This window comes from Globicephala melas, chromosome 1, assembly GCF_963455315.2.
Source record: "Globicephala melas chromosome 1, mGloMel1.2, whole genome shotgun sequence".
Lineage (NCBI taxonomy): Eukaryota > Metazoa > Chordata > Mammalia > Artiodactyla > Delphinidae > Globicephala > Globicephala melas.
In genome coordinates this window covers 3643426-3659603 of record NC_083314.1, presented here as the reverse complement: position 1 = coordinate 3659603, position 16178 = coordinate 3643426, and the positions used below count along the sequence as shown (strand labels likewise).

Here is a 16178-nt window from a genome sequence, read left to right as displayed (position 1 = left end):
ATGTTTATTCAAGAGGTGGTAGTCCCTTGGCTGGTGGTGTAAATGGAGAAAAATTGAGAAATTTTAGATCTACTTAGGAAGTCATACGGAGAGAAGTTAGTGATGGATTGGAGGAAGTGAGTTTCGAGAATGACACCGAGGTTTCTATTTTCACAACAGAATGGCTGGTGGTGCCACAAACTGAGGTAGGAAACTCTAGAACAAAATTGTATTTGGGGGAGAAAGATTATGAGTTGAACTTGCATCTTCTGTTTCCCACGGGTTATCATGGATGTGTCCACTGGGTCCATTTTCTAAGCCTGTCAGGTCCCTTGAATTCTAGCTATACTCCCAGAGTTCTAATTTTGCTAGGCTCCCTCAATGACATCTTGTGACACAGCCTATTATAATGTCATGGGAGAGAGAAAAGGATACAAAAGTCAGGGTAAGAGAGAAACCAAAGGCCAGCCTGTAGGGAAAGCTGAGTGTGGGTCTCTCACACACGTGGCTCACAAAGTCACAGACCCCCGTATCTCTCCTTACTCCCCTGAGAAAGCTGGCTTCTCAGAAATCACATGTGCACTAGGAAGTACTTTGAACAACTCAGTGCCCCAAATGGCAGATTTTCTCACCCTTCTTATTCTCAGAAGCAGTATCTCTGACGCTTCAAGGTAGGCAGTCTTGCAGCTAGCATAGCTTTTTGTTCTTCAGTTGGCAAGAAAGATGTGGAACTTGGATATCTACGGTATCGACCTAGTTCCTCCTGGGCAACGTACCCCAGAGGACATTTGGCGTGAAGCACTCCATGGACACAGGTGTTCCATGACTGTCCTACTGCAACAGGGGCTATAGGGGGAGGGGCTGGAAGACAAGATTCCTTGGAGGAGGTGGCCTCAGGTGTCTCCACTAGTGGCCTTATTCAAGCAAACAAAATGCTTTATGAAAAGCATTTCTGTTTACCAAATTTTTAAAAATCATACTGGAGTCCACTGCCCTCACAGTAGCAGGTTGGGTCTTCCCTGGCCATCCAGTGGTTAAGACTCCACACATGCACTGCAGAGGGCATGGGTTTGATCCCTGGTCAGGGAACCAAGATCCCCTATGCCGTGTGGCCAAAAAAAGAACAAAAATAGCATGTTATATCTCACATTATCCACCTAAAGACGTCTTCAAGATCATGTCCAAGTGAAACCCCCACAATCAGAGCTCACATGTTAAATGTAACCCAGTCAGAGTAGAGAATGAGTCTTTTTTAATGAATCAGTTTTAATTGAACTGTAGTTGACTTACACTGTTGTGTTAGTTTCAGGTGTACAGTAAAGTGATTCAGTTATACACATGTATATCTATTCTTTTTCATATCCTTTTCCATTATAGGTATTACGAGATATTGAATACAGTTTCCTGTGCTCTACAGTAGGACCTTGTTGTCCTCTTCTTTAATGTGTTTTACTAACTGGCCAAAGTGATGTGCAATGACTTTAAGATGCCAAGAGGCTGCCGGTTGAGATTTGCAACAGATTGAATTTCTAGGAGGACATTACATCAAATCTACACATCTTCTCACGTGCTTGGCCCTTGTTTTATTTAATTTAGTTTTGTGGGGTTCAGTCCATATCTCCTCTGACACTATTTCCTTTATGACTTCATGGGACAAACTTGAAATATCTGCATGTCCATATTCTTTGACATTTTGAAATTGGCTGTGAGCTTTTTGAAAGAACTTTTTTTTTCATTGTTTATCATCCATTATTTATTTGGATTAATTTCAAGCTGGGTTCAGAAATTTTAACTTCAACTCAGGTGAACAGCAAAGTGATTCAGTTATACCCATACAGGTATCCATGCTTTTTCAAATTCTTTTCCCATTTAGGTTATTACTGAATATTGAGCTGAGTTCCTTGTGCTATATAGTGGGTCCTTGTTGGTTCTCTATTTTAAATATAGTACAGACTTTTAGACATTTTTTTATGGAAAAATAAGTAAAACGCAGACTACTATTTAACAATATTTTCAAATAATAAGAGCTAGCAAGAAAGAAACCATTGCTTTTATACTAAGTTGATGTTGAAGAGTTTGAGCCTTGTATGACATGGGATGGGAAACAGCACACAAAAGTCAACACATGCATGCAGGTGGGCAGGATATCAGCTGCGTGGACATGATATGAAGGAAGCATCAGTGACAGCTCAGATAGAGCCAAGTGTGCAGCATCTTCTGTTTTTTATTTTCTCTCTTGTTGAAAAAGCCATAACACTTGGTGTTGTGAAAACTAAATGAATCAATTGAGCGAGTGCCCAGTGCATGGCTTGGAGTGAACGTGTTAGGTTATAGTTAAGGCATATACAATGGACCATACGTAGAGTCCCTATTTTACACTATCATAGTTTCCAAAATTATATCTCGTCATAGCATTTGGAGGCTAATTCATCTCCTGTGCTCTACTTGCTACGTGTTATATTATGCATCCAGGTAGGTGATTGGAATAGCCCACAAAGGGAAGTCATCCATTGCTGGGAGTCAGTGCAGTAAGAGAGGGAGAGAGAGAGAGGGGGAGAGAGAGAGAGAGAGAGAGAGAGAGAGAGAGAAAAGGATCCTGCAGGCTTCAAAGGAACCAACCAATGTTAAACGTGGCTTGTCATCTGTCATATTACTGAAGTAAAGCACACACACCTCGGTTCAGACCTCATGGAACAAAAATAAAGTGGAATCCACAGACGACCCGGACAGAGTGGAATATTCTCTTAGTTTATGAAAAGCTACAAGACTTTCTTATTGAGGCAGATTTGGAAACTGGTATCAGAACTCACTGCCCGTCTTGTAGTTTTTTATATACATGACTGGTTTATTAAACAGTCTGAGCTCATTAAAATAATTGTATATTTCCCCTGCCACAGGTCAGCTATTTCAATGTATTTCATTGATTCTGAGACACATATTTTATAAAACATTTCGACATTGCTGAAATCAGCATGAGTCTTGCCATCCACAGTGTCTTTAAGCCAATTAAAGAAAACAGCATATTGAATTTGCCTTTTCCATCTCTTAACAGTATATAGGGAAGGTCCCCCAACTTCCTAATTACACTGAGGTAAAAAAAGAGGTTCATTCAGCTGAGTTGAGCACAGTCAATGTCACTCTTTCACCTCCTCTCCTGCTGCGTCCACAGGACGTTGCCTGGGTGAGGTGCAGAATGTTCTGGTGAGGTCAGGTCCTTGGGGTCCTCCCCCCTCCCTCCTTTGGGTCTCTCCTCCTCTGTTTGTTGGGGCTGGAAGGAAGAGCGGGATGTATGTTCCACTGTGTACACTTTTAATTGTAACCTAGTGTATTGACACCATTAACTGAAAGCTTGTTGAATTAATTTACTTCTCACAGCCACACTAAGGTAGTGTTACTAGCTCCACCTTAGAGAGATTCAGTCATTGCCAGGATTAGGATTTAACCCCGTTTCTTGGCCACTAGGCAGAATCTTTTTTTTCCTTTTGCACATCAGTATTGAATTTTTTACATCAGTTGACAGTGATGTGTGGGGATCCATGGACAAGGGTTACAGAGAATCGCCAGGAGAGTTAAGGTTCCGATGCTCAGGAAGAGTGAAGGGGGCCAAACCTGAGCTGGTCATGTGTCACAGAACTTAGCAGTCGGGTAGAAGAAGGGCCCACATGGCAGCCGCTGAGGATAAGCCAGTGAGGGTCAGGGAAAATCAGTAGATAATGGTGTTTTGGAAGTTGACCAAAGGCAAGGGTTGGAGGAGGGGCTGACAGTACTTAGTGCTGCTGTGTCACATAAGATGAGCACAGAGAAGTGAGTGAAGGTATCAGATCTGGTGATGCAGGTGTCATTGGCAAGGAGACTTGGGAACAATGCTTCACATGCCTCAATACCTCCTGTATCTTTCAAGATAAAGGATAAAGACATCAGTGTCCTAGAACCTACAAGGCCTGGCAGGGTTTGACTATCACCTCCCTCTGAGGCCAGATCTTTTTTTTTGTTTTTCATGTCTGACATTTTTTTTTTTTTTTTTTTGGCGGTACACAGGCCTCTCACTGTTGTGGCCTCTCCCGTTGCGGAGCACAGGCTCCGGATGCGCAGGCTCAGAGGTCATGGCTCACGGGCCCAGCCGCTCTGCGGCACGTGGGATCTTCCCGGACCGGGGCATGAACCCGTGTCCTCTGCATCAGCAGGTGGACTCTCAACCACTGTGCCACCAGGGAAGCCCCTGACTTTGTTTTTTATTCAGGTAGAATTGATATATAACATTGTATAAGTTTAAGGTATACCACGTGATGACTGTATATATTCATGTATTATGATATAATATATATCATATATGTAAATATAAAGCTCTGCTTCTCTCTGTGGCAGGCTCATATGCCTCTTTCTGTTCCTTGAACACACTCTCCTCCTTTAAATATAAAGTTATTTCTGCCTGGAATACTCTTTCTTTCTCCCCATGTTCATTTAACTTCTTTTTTTTTTTCAGACCTAGCTTCATTGCTTTTTATTTCACGCAAACTTCCTTGACCTCACGACCAGACCAAATACCTTATTATGTACTCAAATCATAACATCAAGTATTTCCTGTGTGCTAATTAATTATTGTCTCTTCCACTAAAGTATATTCCATCAGGGCAGGGAGCACGTCTTTTTTTGCTCACCATTTTTTCTTCATCATGGTGAAAACGACTGTCTTATATTGGGAGGTGACTATATATTTGTGGATGAATAAATGGATACTATCTGCTTCTGCAGTTCATCTCATGTAATCACTTTCTATCTTTTTTTTTTTAACATCTTTATTGGAGTATAATTGTTTTACATCAGTTTCTATCTTGATGTAACTTTTACTTTATATAACAAAAAATCTGGGAAATGATTAATTTAAAGAAAATATTTAAAATTAAAAAATACTATATCTTTAAAAAATCTAGTATAAGTCAATCAGCTATGATTATTTTGGCATTTATTGATCAAACTTTGAGATTGTTTTGGAGTGTTTCAACCACTCAGGAAGGACCCAGCTATTTACTCTTTTACATATAAATTCTGACATCACTTCCTGGTCCTTTCCCAGTGTCAGTGGTTCTTAAAAATGCCATTCATCAGTCTTCTGCCCAGTCCCTGTTTCTCAGAATCAGTGGATCATACCAGTGTCACAAATGCTCCTTCTGTTTCTATGAGAGTCTGTGGCTGCTACTGTTTGTCTAGGGCCGTGCTGGGCCTACATGTGATAAAGCAGAGATTTCCTCGGGTGCCCTGTGGAAAGGCCAGCTGCTTACCAGGCTCCCACCTCTATGTCCGGTTGTCCACCACCAAAGGGGAGCTGTGCTCTGTCCCCCAACAAGCTGTGAGGGCCTTCCTTCTTGCTTTAGCTCCTGGGTGCCTTTGCCCCCATTCTGAGAGCACTTGAATTGTGTACCTATTCACCCAGTGCTGTCTCTACATCAGGCCCTATTTCTTTGTACATTTGGAGTATCCCGTAAGCATTCTGCTACCTCAAGGTCTAATATTTCTGGTTGACACTAAACTCAATTTTAACACCTTAAAACACATAATCCAACTCATTTGCTGTTAGTTAATCTCAGTATTCCTTGGGTAGAATCTCTCTACCCGCCTGCCTGAAATGAAGTTGAATCTCCTAATTTCTTATTATTTCTTCAAAGCTGTGATATGCAAGCCCTTTTGAAATGTCTCTCTGAGGTGTCTGACCCCCTCTCCTTAGCTTGTTCAAAAGTATGTTTTCTTAACTTCACTTCCTTTTAAAAGATGGTGTGTCACGCAGTTTTTTCCTGGCCTCCAGTTTTACCAAATACCCTGCCACAGTAGCAAGCTAACAGAACACAAGTATTCACTTAAACATACTCTAAGCTAACCCCCAAATAGATTTCCATTGCCAATGTATTTTAAAAAATAGGCTGGGGAGCCAAGACCTAAAATCTGTGGCCTCTGACGCATACGTTTCCTTAGACCTACCTCCAAAACAGTAGTGCAGACATGCCCAGCTGTTTTATTTGTTCTCTGTTGCAAAAAGAGAACAAGATCATTTTTATGACATCAAGTTCTATCTTTCTGAGATTAAGAATCATAAAAGTACAAAGTAAAAAAGATTGGAGAAAGAGGTGAGAAAAATGAAAGAAGGTAGGAAGGTAAATAAGGTAAATAAGGAAAGCAAGATGAAACTTGGGGATGGTTTCAAAACATAGCTTGTTAACTTCGTAGCTGTGAGATCTTGGACAAATCACCTAACCTCTCTGAACTTCATAGATAACATGAGGAATTATCTGTCTCATTATCTATCCCAAGGGTTGTTGTACAAATTGGATTAGGCAATTAAAGGGTTAAGCATATTCCTGGACATGGTAAGAGCCCAATAAGTTAGCTACTATAATAATAATCGTATAAAATCAGAATCCTAATAAGAATCTCATTATAGTGTTACTATGCAGAAATTAAGATGTGGGATTACTTTCATTTGCACCAAGGGTGGTTGCAAATGTGGCTCTGTACTTCCTAGCAGCCTAAGTAAGTATAAAACAAGTCAGGTTGCAAACATCAAAAGATGTATATACTTAAACGCAAAAGTCCTGCAACACCACTTCCTAACCAGCTTGCTGCAAGGGCTCTGTCTCTCTCAAAGTCCCCTCAACATTATCTGTAGTTCAAATAATAATGCCTGGTATGTCTGTGCACGAGGATTTTTAAATGCATTCAGAGATTGTGACCATGATACCAATTCACTTAACTGTATTGCTGATTCACAGAGGCTTTCTGCCAGCATGAGTTTTCCTAATTAATGGACTTACTAAGAACACCATCAGAATCAAGAAGAACACTGTGTATTTGTTGTCTTTTAATCAGAAAGGGTGAGAGAGTATTACTGAGGGAGAAAAAATGGTTAACTTTTGTAAAAGACAGCTCTCGATTTAATGGCTCATCTTTTCTTCATCAACAGCACCAAGAATATCACAGAAGTATTACTTTTTTGAAGCAGGACTTGCTGCAGTAGAAGTGAGTGTCTAATTCCATGTCTGGCTCCACAAGGCTATCTATGAAAGATTTGGGGCAAACCTGTGAAGCTCCCTGAGAGTGCTTTGCCTAGGAAATGGCTAGATGCTAAAACTGTCATATTGCTGGGTTTTGAATGCCCTCATGGTAAATGATACTGGTTGTCGAAAATAACCAGATAGGTAGTAGTTTTTTCATTCATTTGGTCCTTTTAAAACCCATACAGGTATTTTTTACTAATTCAATTAGTGTATCATCTTGCCAACCCCCATTTTGCTGTAGCCATGCTGACTATGTTTCCTCAACTTTTAGGTAAAAATGTTATGGATTTTTCAGGGGGGGTTATATTCGTTTTTGGTTGTAATGGATACTGTTTGGGAGTGTTATTTGAATACTAAAAACACATCTTCCTTGTAGGGAACATCTTTTGAAAGGCCTGCTAACTCAGTCTAATCACTTGGGTTAAGGAAGTAAGACGCCTTTGCAGTGACTTGGAACAACTTTCTTGACTTCCTGCAAAGAGGACGCTTTACAGCATTTTTGGAGAAGTTAGTAAAACCGAATCTGACATCACTACCTAGCAGCAAGTGGTTTGTTCTCAGCAAAGGAGGAAATTGCTCCCTGTCCGATAAGACACCAGTGAAGAGTATGCATTCATTTCTTTTCTTTTTGATTCAGTTTTACAGAGAAACATTTTTGCGGAAATAACCATTATTTTGCCTTTCAGAAGGACGCATGCTATTTCACAGGAATACGACTGATTTCCAGATATGACCATGTATTTGTGGCTTAAACTCTTGGCATTTGGCTTTGCCTTTCTGGACACTGTAGTGTTGGTTACAGGTAAGTACGAGGAAATTCATATTTCCTTAGTTAGTGTGTGTGTGTGTGTGTATGTGTGTGTGTGTGTGTGTGTAAGGTCATTGGTTTGAAATAGACATAAAAATAAATTAAGCATTGGTGACTGGAGGTGAGGAAGCCAACTGTAAAACAGTCAAGGTTATTGTACCTCAGAGGGACATGGCTTGCTATGTGACAGAATACATTGTTTCTGTTTAAAAAGGCATACATGTTTGGCCAAAAAAGAAATCACGATTTAAAAGGCAAACATTGTCTCTCTGTATCTTGGTTTACAAACATTGTCTCTCTGTATCTTGGTTTACAAACTGTTCAAACTTGGATATTACAAAAGCTATTACTTAACCCTCAAAATATACAAACACAAGTTTATGAATGTCTAAGGAAATTTTAATGACAAAAGAAGTAAATTTTTATCTTTCCAACAAAAAATGCATTTTTAAAAATCATAATATGTCTTTGCTTGCATGCAAGCCACTCCCTTTTTTCGGACCAGTAGTTTGCTTCCTCAAATTTTGATTATGACTGAAATATTTTATTGAATACTTAGTTGTATGGTAGTTTAAAGTAATACAATTGGGTATTTAATTAAATATTAACTTTCTGCAAATTCTTATCACAGAATGTATTTTAAATCAAGGTTTTGGTCCCTTACAGTCGTTTTAATGCTTATTTGCTTTGAAAATTCTTATGGGGCCGCCGCCCTTCCTGGGTGATGGGTAAATAGTAGTGCCTTGACGAGATAAAAATACTTGAACTCTTAAGAATCATGCAAATGCTGTATTCTATAGGAAACTATAACTAATCGGACCCCTGGTACCTATTCACGTTTGAGATCTTTGTACACTTATGGTCCATTTAATGTACATTTCCTGAACGGTTTCAGTTTGGGTCATGAGTACATTTTTGGTTGATATGTAATATTACTCCTTATGGTGTAGAATCTAAAAGCAATGTTTTATTATTGAAAAGGTATTTAAATGGTATTTTTGTAGATTTCCAAATAAGTAAAAAAAAAAAAAAGAAAAGAAAACAGGAAAAATATTTTTAAAAATCTTGCTGATTGTAATTCACTTTGAAATCTTTTTTTGACTTTCTACTGCTCTCCTTTTCTCTAAAGGGCAGGGCAGTAGCTACCTTCTGAGCACGCTACATTGTTAATTTACATTTTGTGTAACCAAGGACAGTAGAAAGCAGCGTGGATAGTGGTTTTTTTGTCTGTTTTCTTTAACTGCAAAAACGGATTAAACATTTTTTATATAGGTACAGCATTTTGTCTTAGTACAGAAAATGTTTACCAAGTTACCATTCCTATAAAGTTGGTTATAATAATAAAAGCCAAATTATAAAGAATAATAATTTTAATAAGGTAATAATATGTGTATTATCATAAGTCAGAGTAAATTTCCATTAAAAATTCCCACTCAGGAACTGTTGGAAAACATTTCTGAGTGAGCATCAAGAAATTCTCAAATATTTTATAGGCCACAGAGCAAACCACCATAAAAATTTCAACACAGTCTATTAAGGATTTTTACCGTAAGAAACATCTTTGAATTTATCATCAAAATAAGAGTATAAAATGATCTAGCAACCTTTAAACCAATTGGGCTGAATAGTTTATACTATAAATAAATGTATCGATATACATAGATTTATTTTGAAAACCAAGTTTCACTTCAACTGCTCACATAAATATGGAGAGCAAACGTACTCATTTTTAGAAAAAATATATAGATATAATTATCTAGGTGTGCAAATCTTGTTTATCATACTTTGAAGTCCCCAGAGAGATTTTGGGATTCACTGTATAATTTTGGAAATTATTAATTCTTTAAATGATATATTTTTCTATATTAGCAACCTATGAGTTGCATTATATGTTTTACTTTAATGTGTTCAGTTGAGTTTCGTGTTTATAGGAAATATTAGACCTCAAATTTATATTGTGAACTCTAAGGGCATAAAGAAATAGAGCCAAATGGAGAGTGACTTCAGTGGATAAATTGTTGCACAACTCAGATGTGTTATTTAATCTCTAAAATATGGGCAAAGTTACACTTTGCCAGCGCAGAGTAACATCGCTGGCTGAGTTTTACATAAATGTCTGATCTATTTGCTCTGTGCCTCTTTGCCGTGTTAACCGGAAACCAACACTTTGTTTAAAATTTCTAAATAATTCTGGGGGACAGTGATGGTTTCAAGCATGCAGGTAGGAGTGAGTGATCTCTGGCTCTAACAAAGTACTGCCAGAAGCTACGGCTTCACACCATAACAGCCATGAATACATGAGTTATGTGAGTTATGAGTCATAACAGTTAAGAGTCATTTCCTGGACATAAGTTTTCATTTTTCCATCTAAGTAAAAAAGAAAGAGCTCTTAGTTCCAAGCATGTACCTTGCCTTGCCCATTGCAGGTATTCAAAACTAGTTATGAATTGAATTTGATCAGCAATCCTCTTAAGTTCTAAATACAATGTAGAGTTTGGGGGTGGTGAGTATGATTATATATTGATTTTTTGGAAAACATTTTCCTAATACAAATCTGCCTGGGATTGTTACCATCGCTAGACTCTGAAATGCCTTTGGTTAGAGGGAAGGGGAGGTGAGGTTAGGGGTCTGGTTTCCTTTTCCTCCCTTTCTCTACGTGACTGAGCACAGGGTCAGAGCCCTCAGCTTTGAGCTGGGTCTTTGCTCTGTTCTGGGCTACTTGGTATCCTTCTACCAGTGACAATTAAGTACTGTAAGAACATAGATATTTCTACACTGTTTGTATGCATATACATACACACACACATAAATAGATGAGTTATATATATATATATGTGTGTGAGTTATATAATACACAAACATTATATATTTATGTATGTATATTGGTCTGTCTATCATCTCTCTACTGGTTCTCCACATTTGTCTACTTTTAAATATTGGAGTTCTATGGGCCTCAATCTTCGGCCTGTTTTTTTTTTTTTTTTTTTCGGTACACGGGCCTCTCACTGTTGTGGCCTCTCCCGTTGTGGAGCACAGGCTCCGGACGTGCAGGCTCAGCGGCCATGGCTCACGGGCCCAGCTGCTCCGCGGCATGTGGGATCTTCCCGGACCGGGGCACGAACCCGCGTCCCCTGCATCGGCAGGCAGACTCTCAACCATTGCGCCACCAGGGAAGCCCCTTCGGCCTGTTTTATTCTTATTTCCTAAACTCAGAGTTCCTTATCATCACCTACTATGCACTGATGATCCTGATTCTCCATGTCCAGACTCACCCCTCAGAAGGCGGAACCTATCTCCTTTCCTTCTTTTTTGTTAGATTTTTGTGTTTAATATTTATTTAACACAACATTTTCCAACTAAATCATGAAACCCAGATATATTGTTTCATTCCTAACTTTCTCAGTCAAACAGACGGTGATGTAGAGCTATTCTAGAACTCTAACAGTATTGAGGCAAAGTCTCTAAGCAAAATTATTTTAGCCTGTGTGCTGAGGGCTTATGTCTTTTTACTTTTTCTAATTTTACTTTATTTATTTATTTTTATACAGCACGATCTTAGTAGTTCTCTATTTTATATATATTAGTGTATATATGTCGATCCCAATCTCCTAATTCATCCCACCACCACCACCCCACCACCACCACCCCACCACCTCCTTTCCTAAATTTAATCTTGTTTTACTGTGTTGTGTTTTTGCAAAAAAGAAAAAAAGAGAGGGAGAGAGGGAGAAAGAAAATCTGAAATATATATTTAAATGCTCCCCAAGTCCTATCATTTTACTTTGTAATGATCTCTAAAATCTTCGCCCCCCCCACCTCTATTGACATCCCTTTAATTCACAACTTTATCCCTTTTCACCTGCAGTGTTGTAGTAGTATCCTAATCTGTCCATTTCTTTTCATACCCTACAGCTTAAAAATATAAAATCAAAGAGGAAAAAACCCTCCGACATCTTTTCGTTGCCTTGGTTTCTATTCTAAACTTTTGCCAGAACAACTGAGTCCACCGATGGGCTAGGAGCATGGCAGGAGCTGGGCAGGGATCTTTTTTTCTTTTTCTTTGATTGACTAAAATAGAACAAGCAGCAGGTAGTTTCAACACCCTGCCGCTCTACACTTCCTCAAGACCTCCAAGGCGCTGCGCCAATCCTACTTCCCCTCTAAAATTCTCTTTCATCACTCTTGCCACAAAACATCTCCACTGCATTTGGATACTTTTTAACACCTTTCCTTGTCATTTTTCACATAACATTTCAGTTTGCTGTTGCTGGCATTATTGCTTACCAATCAGAGCATTACGGCCATTGTAACCTACATGATAGCAGAAACCGTCTTATGCCTTTTTTGTATCATTTGTGCTTGATTTCTTCCCAGACACTGAAAAAGCAATGGGCCTTTTTTGATGAAACTGCAGATTATAATAATAGAGGAGAAGGAGGAGGGTAAGACAATTTTCAGAAAGAAAGGACAGAGAGGGGAAAAACATGAAATGAAAAAACTAGTCAGAGGCGAAGTGGAAGGTGGAGGCCATTGGACAATTTTATCAAGATTAAGTAGAATCATTTTAGATCTAGATCTTTACAGGCTTTGCCCTTCCCCCCAACCCCACCCCATTTCCTTCTTTCATCTCCTTATTTTACCTTTGCTCTGGAAAGAGCCTCCTGATTTCTTAAAAATCCATAGTTCACGCATATGTTGTTTCTAAATTTTCCTCGACCTACTCTTTGGACATTCTCGCTAGTGGCATTTCATTTGATGGGTCTGTTTTGTTCTTCAGATCCAGACGTCCACAGGAAGAAAAGTAAGGAATAGGGAGGGAGGGACTCATGTAGCAGGGGAATGAGACACCAGAGTCAGGTCCAGCCCCGGCACATACTGGTGTGGGTAGCACTTGACCTGGGACTGTTGCCAAAGGCAGATGGAAAACGGCTCACCCTGCCAGTTGCATTTTGTGTGCACAGAAAGCCTGTAGGAGTCTGAGCATCATTTCTTACTAGATAATGTGATAAAGAATTTCAGTCTGAGCAGGTGAAGGGCAGAGATCTGTAGTCAGATTGATTGACTTTGTTGATGAAGGTGCATGCAGCATTCATGTTACAGGGTTTTGTTTACAGACCATGTGTATATAAGAGTTACTGGTGCAGAGAAAGAAATTCGTCATCACTGCAGATCTTTGATCTTTTTCAGTCATCTTATAAGTCTATAGGAATTGTTAGGAGAAAAGAATGGAAATTTCACTTAACCTCAGTTTAAACTTAATTTCAATCTTGTGTAAGTAGTTTTGTCAGTACGAGACACCCAACCACACACTAGTTGCTGATCACCAAAGAGTTATTGCTATGACTTTTGCATGCATAAAAATAGTAGTCTTATAAACAACAAGGTCCTACTATACAGCACAGGGAACTACATTCAATATCTTGTAATAACTTACAATGGAAAAGAATCTAAAAAATATATATATGTATACAACTGAGTCACTTTGCTGTACACCTGAAACTAACACAATAATGAAGTCAACTATACTTCAATTAAAAAAAAAGATAGTCTTATGGAAGGATAAAGAAAAAAATACAATATTGCGGGCTATTCATTTAGCAATACCGTGTGATATCTATTTCTACACAATTCTGCAATATACAGAAGTAAAATTTACAGTAATTCATAGATTTTGTGTACATGGCTGTAATCAATATTTAGATAAGAAAATATTTAATTATTGCCTAAAATCTTTAATGTGCATTCCTTTTATATGCCAATATGTTATTCCAATTTCAGTCTCTCAAGAGTCTAGGGAATGGCTATTGTAAGCAGAGAATTATGTGTTCAGGAAAACAACAGAAACAAGCAAAAATGAAGAAAGAAGTGAAAACCTTCCTTCTCTTTCAGCTGGGGCAAGCATAAATATATATAAAATGAGTGTTAGGGAAATAGTCAAGAATCTTTCACGTTCGTTCACTTTATCTTCAATTGATTCCCTTCTGAAAAGATAATCAACAAGATTATCAATGCTTTTTCTTAGGTTCTGTTCTGAAGACCCAAACTCAAACACACTTTAACATCTTTTACGGTGCACACTTACACAGTGTTGAAAGATTAAACATTCATTTCCTGTTAAAAATGAGACACAAGTATCTGAAGTGAAAAAAGTGGCTTTACTAAAACTTCAATTTCTCCTATAAATATATCACAAGTGTGATAAAGTTGTAACTCCATGTGATGATATTTAAATGAAAATGATTGCCATTCATATATTCAAAAATTTGCTTCCAACCAAAATGTGAGCAACTGGAGGAAATTCATCAACCATCTGAAAAAGTGATCTGCTGGAGAGCAGAACTTGAGTCGAGGACAACTCAGCATCATACTCAGAGGTAGTGTCAGGAAATGAATACACGGTAAAGTGAACTTAACAAAAATCACTGGTAGATAAGAAGAAACTCTTTGCTTTGTAAATTAAAACAAAATGTCCTGATAGTCATGAAAATAGATTAGAGACACCTATGCAAATAATAATGATGTATCGATAAAAGAGGTTATCAAAGGGACAAAATCAAGAAATAAAGTGTGGTCACCATTTTCAATATTTTAAATGTTTTTTAATATTTTAAATATTTCCACTTAAAGAAAACGACCATAATTTGTTTACTGATAAAAGAAATACTAAGCATCATAGGAAATGAGTCAGGAGCCATCCAGGTTGGAGAAAACCATGGCAGGTGGAACGAGAAATACTTTGGAAAGCAAATTCTATGAATAGTGTGATCTGGATCCAAATCATTTTCCTTCTCTGATACACCATTTCCTCAAAGTGTTGTAAGCATTAAACGTGATAATATTTGTGACACTGCTTTGAAAACGGTGAGGTGCTCTGCAAAGTTGTAAATTTCATTTACGTAATCCCTCGAAATCACAGCACACAGCTCTTTCCCGTTGAAACGTGATCCCAAATCACATCTCTTCCTTTGAGAGACTCTGAGAAGATAAGGCTTAAGGCTGTGTGGAAGAGGAATAAACTCTTATAGATCTTTGAATGTTTTTAACTTTGTATCACCTATTTTAGGGATTTTCAGACTCCTCTGGATTCTACCTCTTAAATAGTTTATAAATACATTCCAACAGTGTCTTAACATTAATAGCTTGGAACCTTGTCTCCCTTCAGCTGTTACCAAGATAATCTTTGTAGAAGGCAAAACTCACCTTTGTACATTCCTCCTTCAATGGCTCCCAGTTGGGATAGAGAATATACTGATCCCATGATTTTGGTCTCAAGGTGTTTTGACTCAACATTTATGAATATAAACATTTAATTAGAATATACCAACATTTATAAATTTTTCTTGAAAATATATTTCACAGAAAAATTCCCCTCCATTAAGCTAGTTTAATTCCTTGAGTATTTTTTATATAACCTGATTAAATCATTACCAATTTTTCCATTTTTATTTTACTGAACTAACATTCAACAGCATCTATTTTCATTTAATTTTTACAATCGCTATTAAATTCATGAATTGATTTTTATCCACGGCACATTTTACTGATTATAGTTTATGACTGTGGGAATTTTCCTTTATGGTTATTATTTTTCTTTTCTTTTCTTTTCTTTTTTGCGGTGCGCGGGCCTCTCACTGTTGTGGCCTCTCCCGTTGCGGAGCACAGGCTCCGGACGCACAGGCTCAGCAGCCGTGGCTCACGGGCCCAGCCGCTCCGCGGCATGTGGGATCTTCCTGGACCGGGGCACGAACCCATGTCCCCTGCATCGGCAGGCGGACTGTCAACCACTGCACCACCAGGGAAGCCTGGTTATTAATTTTCTAAGTGCAATTTTTCTTGTCAAACCACACAGATCTAAATTTCCCAAAAAGGCTTTAATTTTTCTAGTTAGCCAGAAATAACACTTCATGTGTGCAGTTTTAGCCACTGTTGGTTTCTTTCTTTTTTTTTTTTTGCATTTCAATGTCACATAAAATACGTCATGTAATATAATTTTTCACTTTTGTCAAAGTTTAGATTGGGCAGTACTAGCTATACTCAAATCTATTTTGTGTTGATATTTCTATTAGTAACATCCATTTTGTGATTGAGAGCTCCTTCAGCAAGATTCCTTTTTGAGATTTTGAGAGTTTTTGGTTATTTCTCAGGTAGCCAATGGAAACATTAGTATCACTTATTAGACTGCTGTATAGTCTAGCATTGGTGTATTTTAATTCTCATTCGTTTGTACCAACTTCTTACTAACTGGTGGAACAAAAAGCAAATAGAAGAATCAACACAAGTTTAAAATGTTCTCAAGGCACAATGGTGGGTGAGGTCAAAATAAGGTGTCAAATCATCCTCCTTTG

The 16178-nt window shown here is 38.2% G+C and overlaps 1 protein-coding gene across 1 annotated transcript in view; it reads left to right on the top strand.

The window, feature by feature from the left end:
* Nucleotides 1-7541: 7541 nt before the first annotated feature.
* Nucleotides 7542-16178, top strand: part of PTPRC (protein tyrosine phosphatase receptor type C) — a 123065-nt gene continuing 114428 nt past the window's right edge. The window contains exons 1-2 of the mRNA XM_070046258.1: nt 7542-7630; nt 7712-7827. Coding sequence (XP_069902359.1) covers nt 7755-7827 — 73 coding nt within the window. The 5' untranslated portion in view covers nt 7542-7630; nt 7712-7754. The remainder of the gene's footprint in view (nt 7631-7711; nt 7828-16178) is intronic.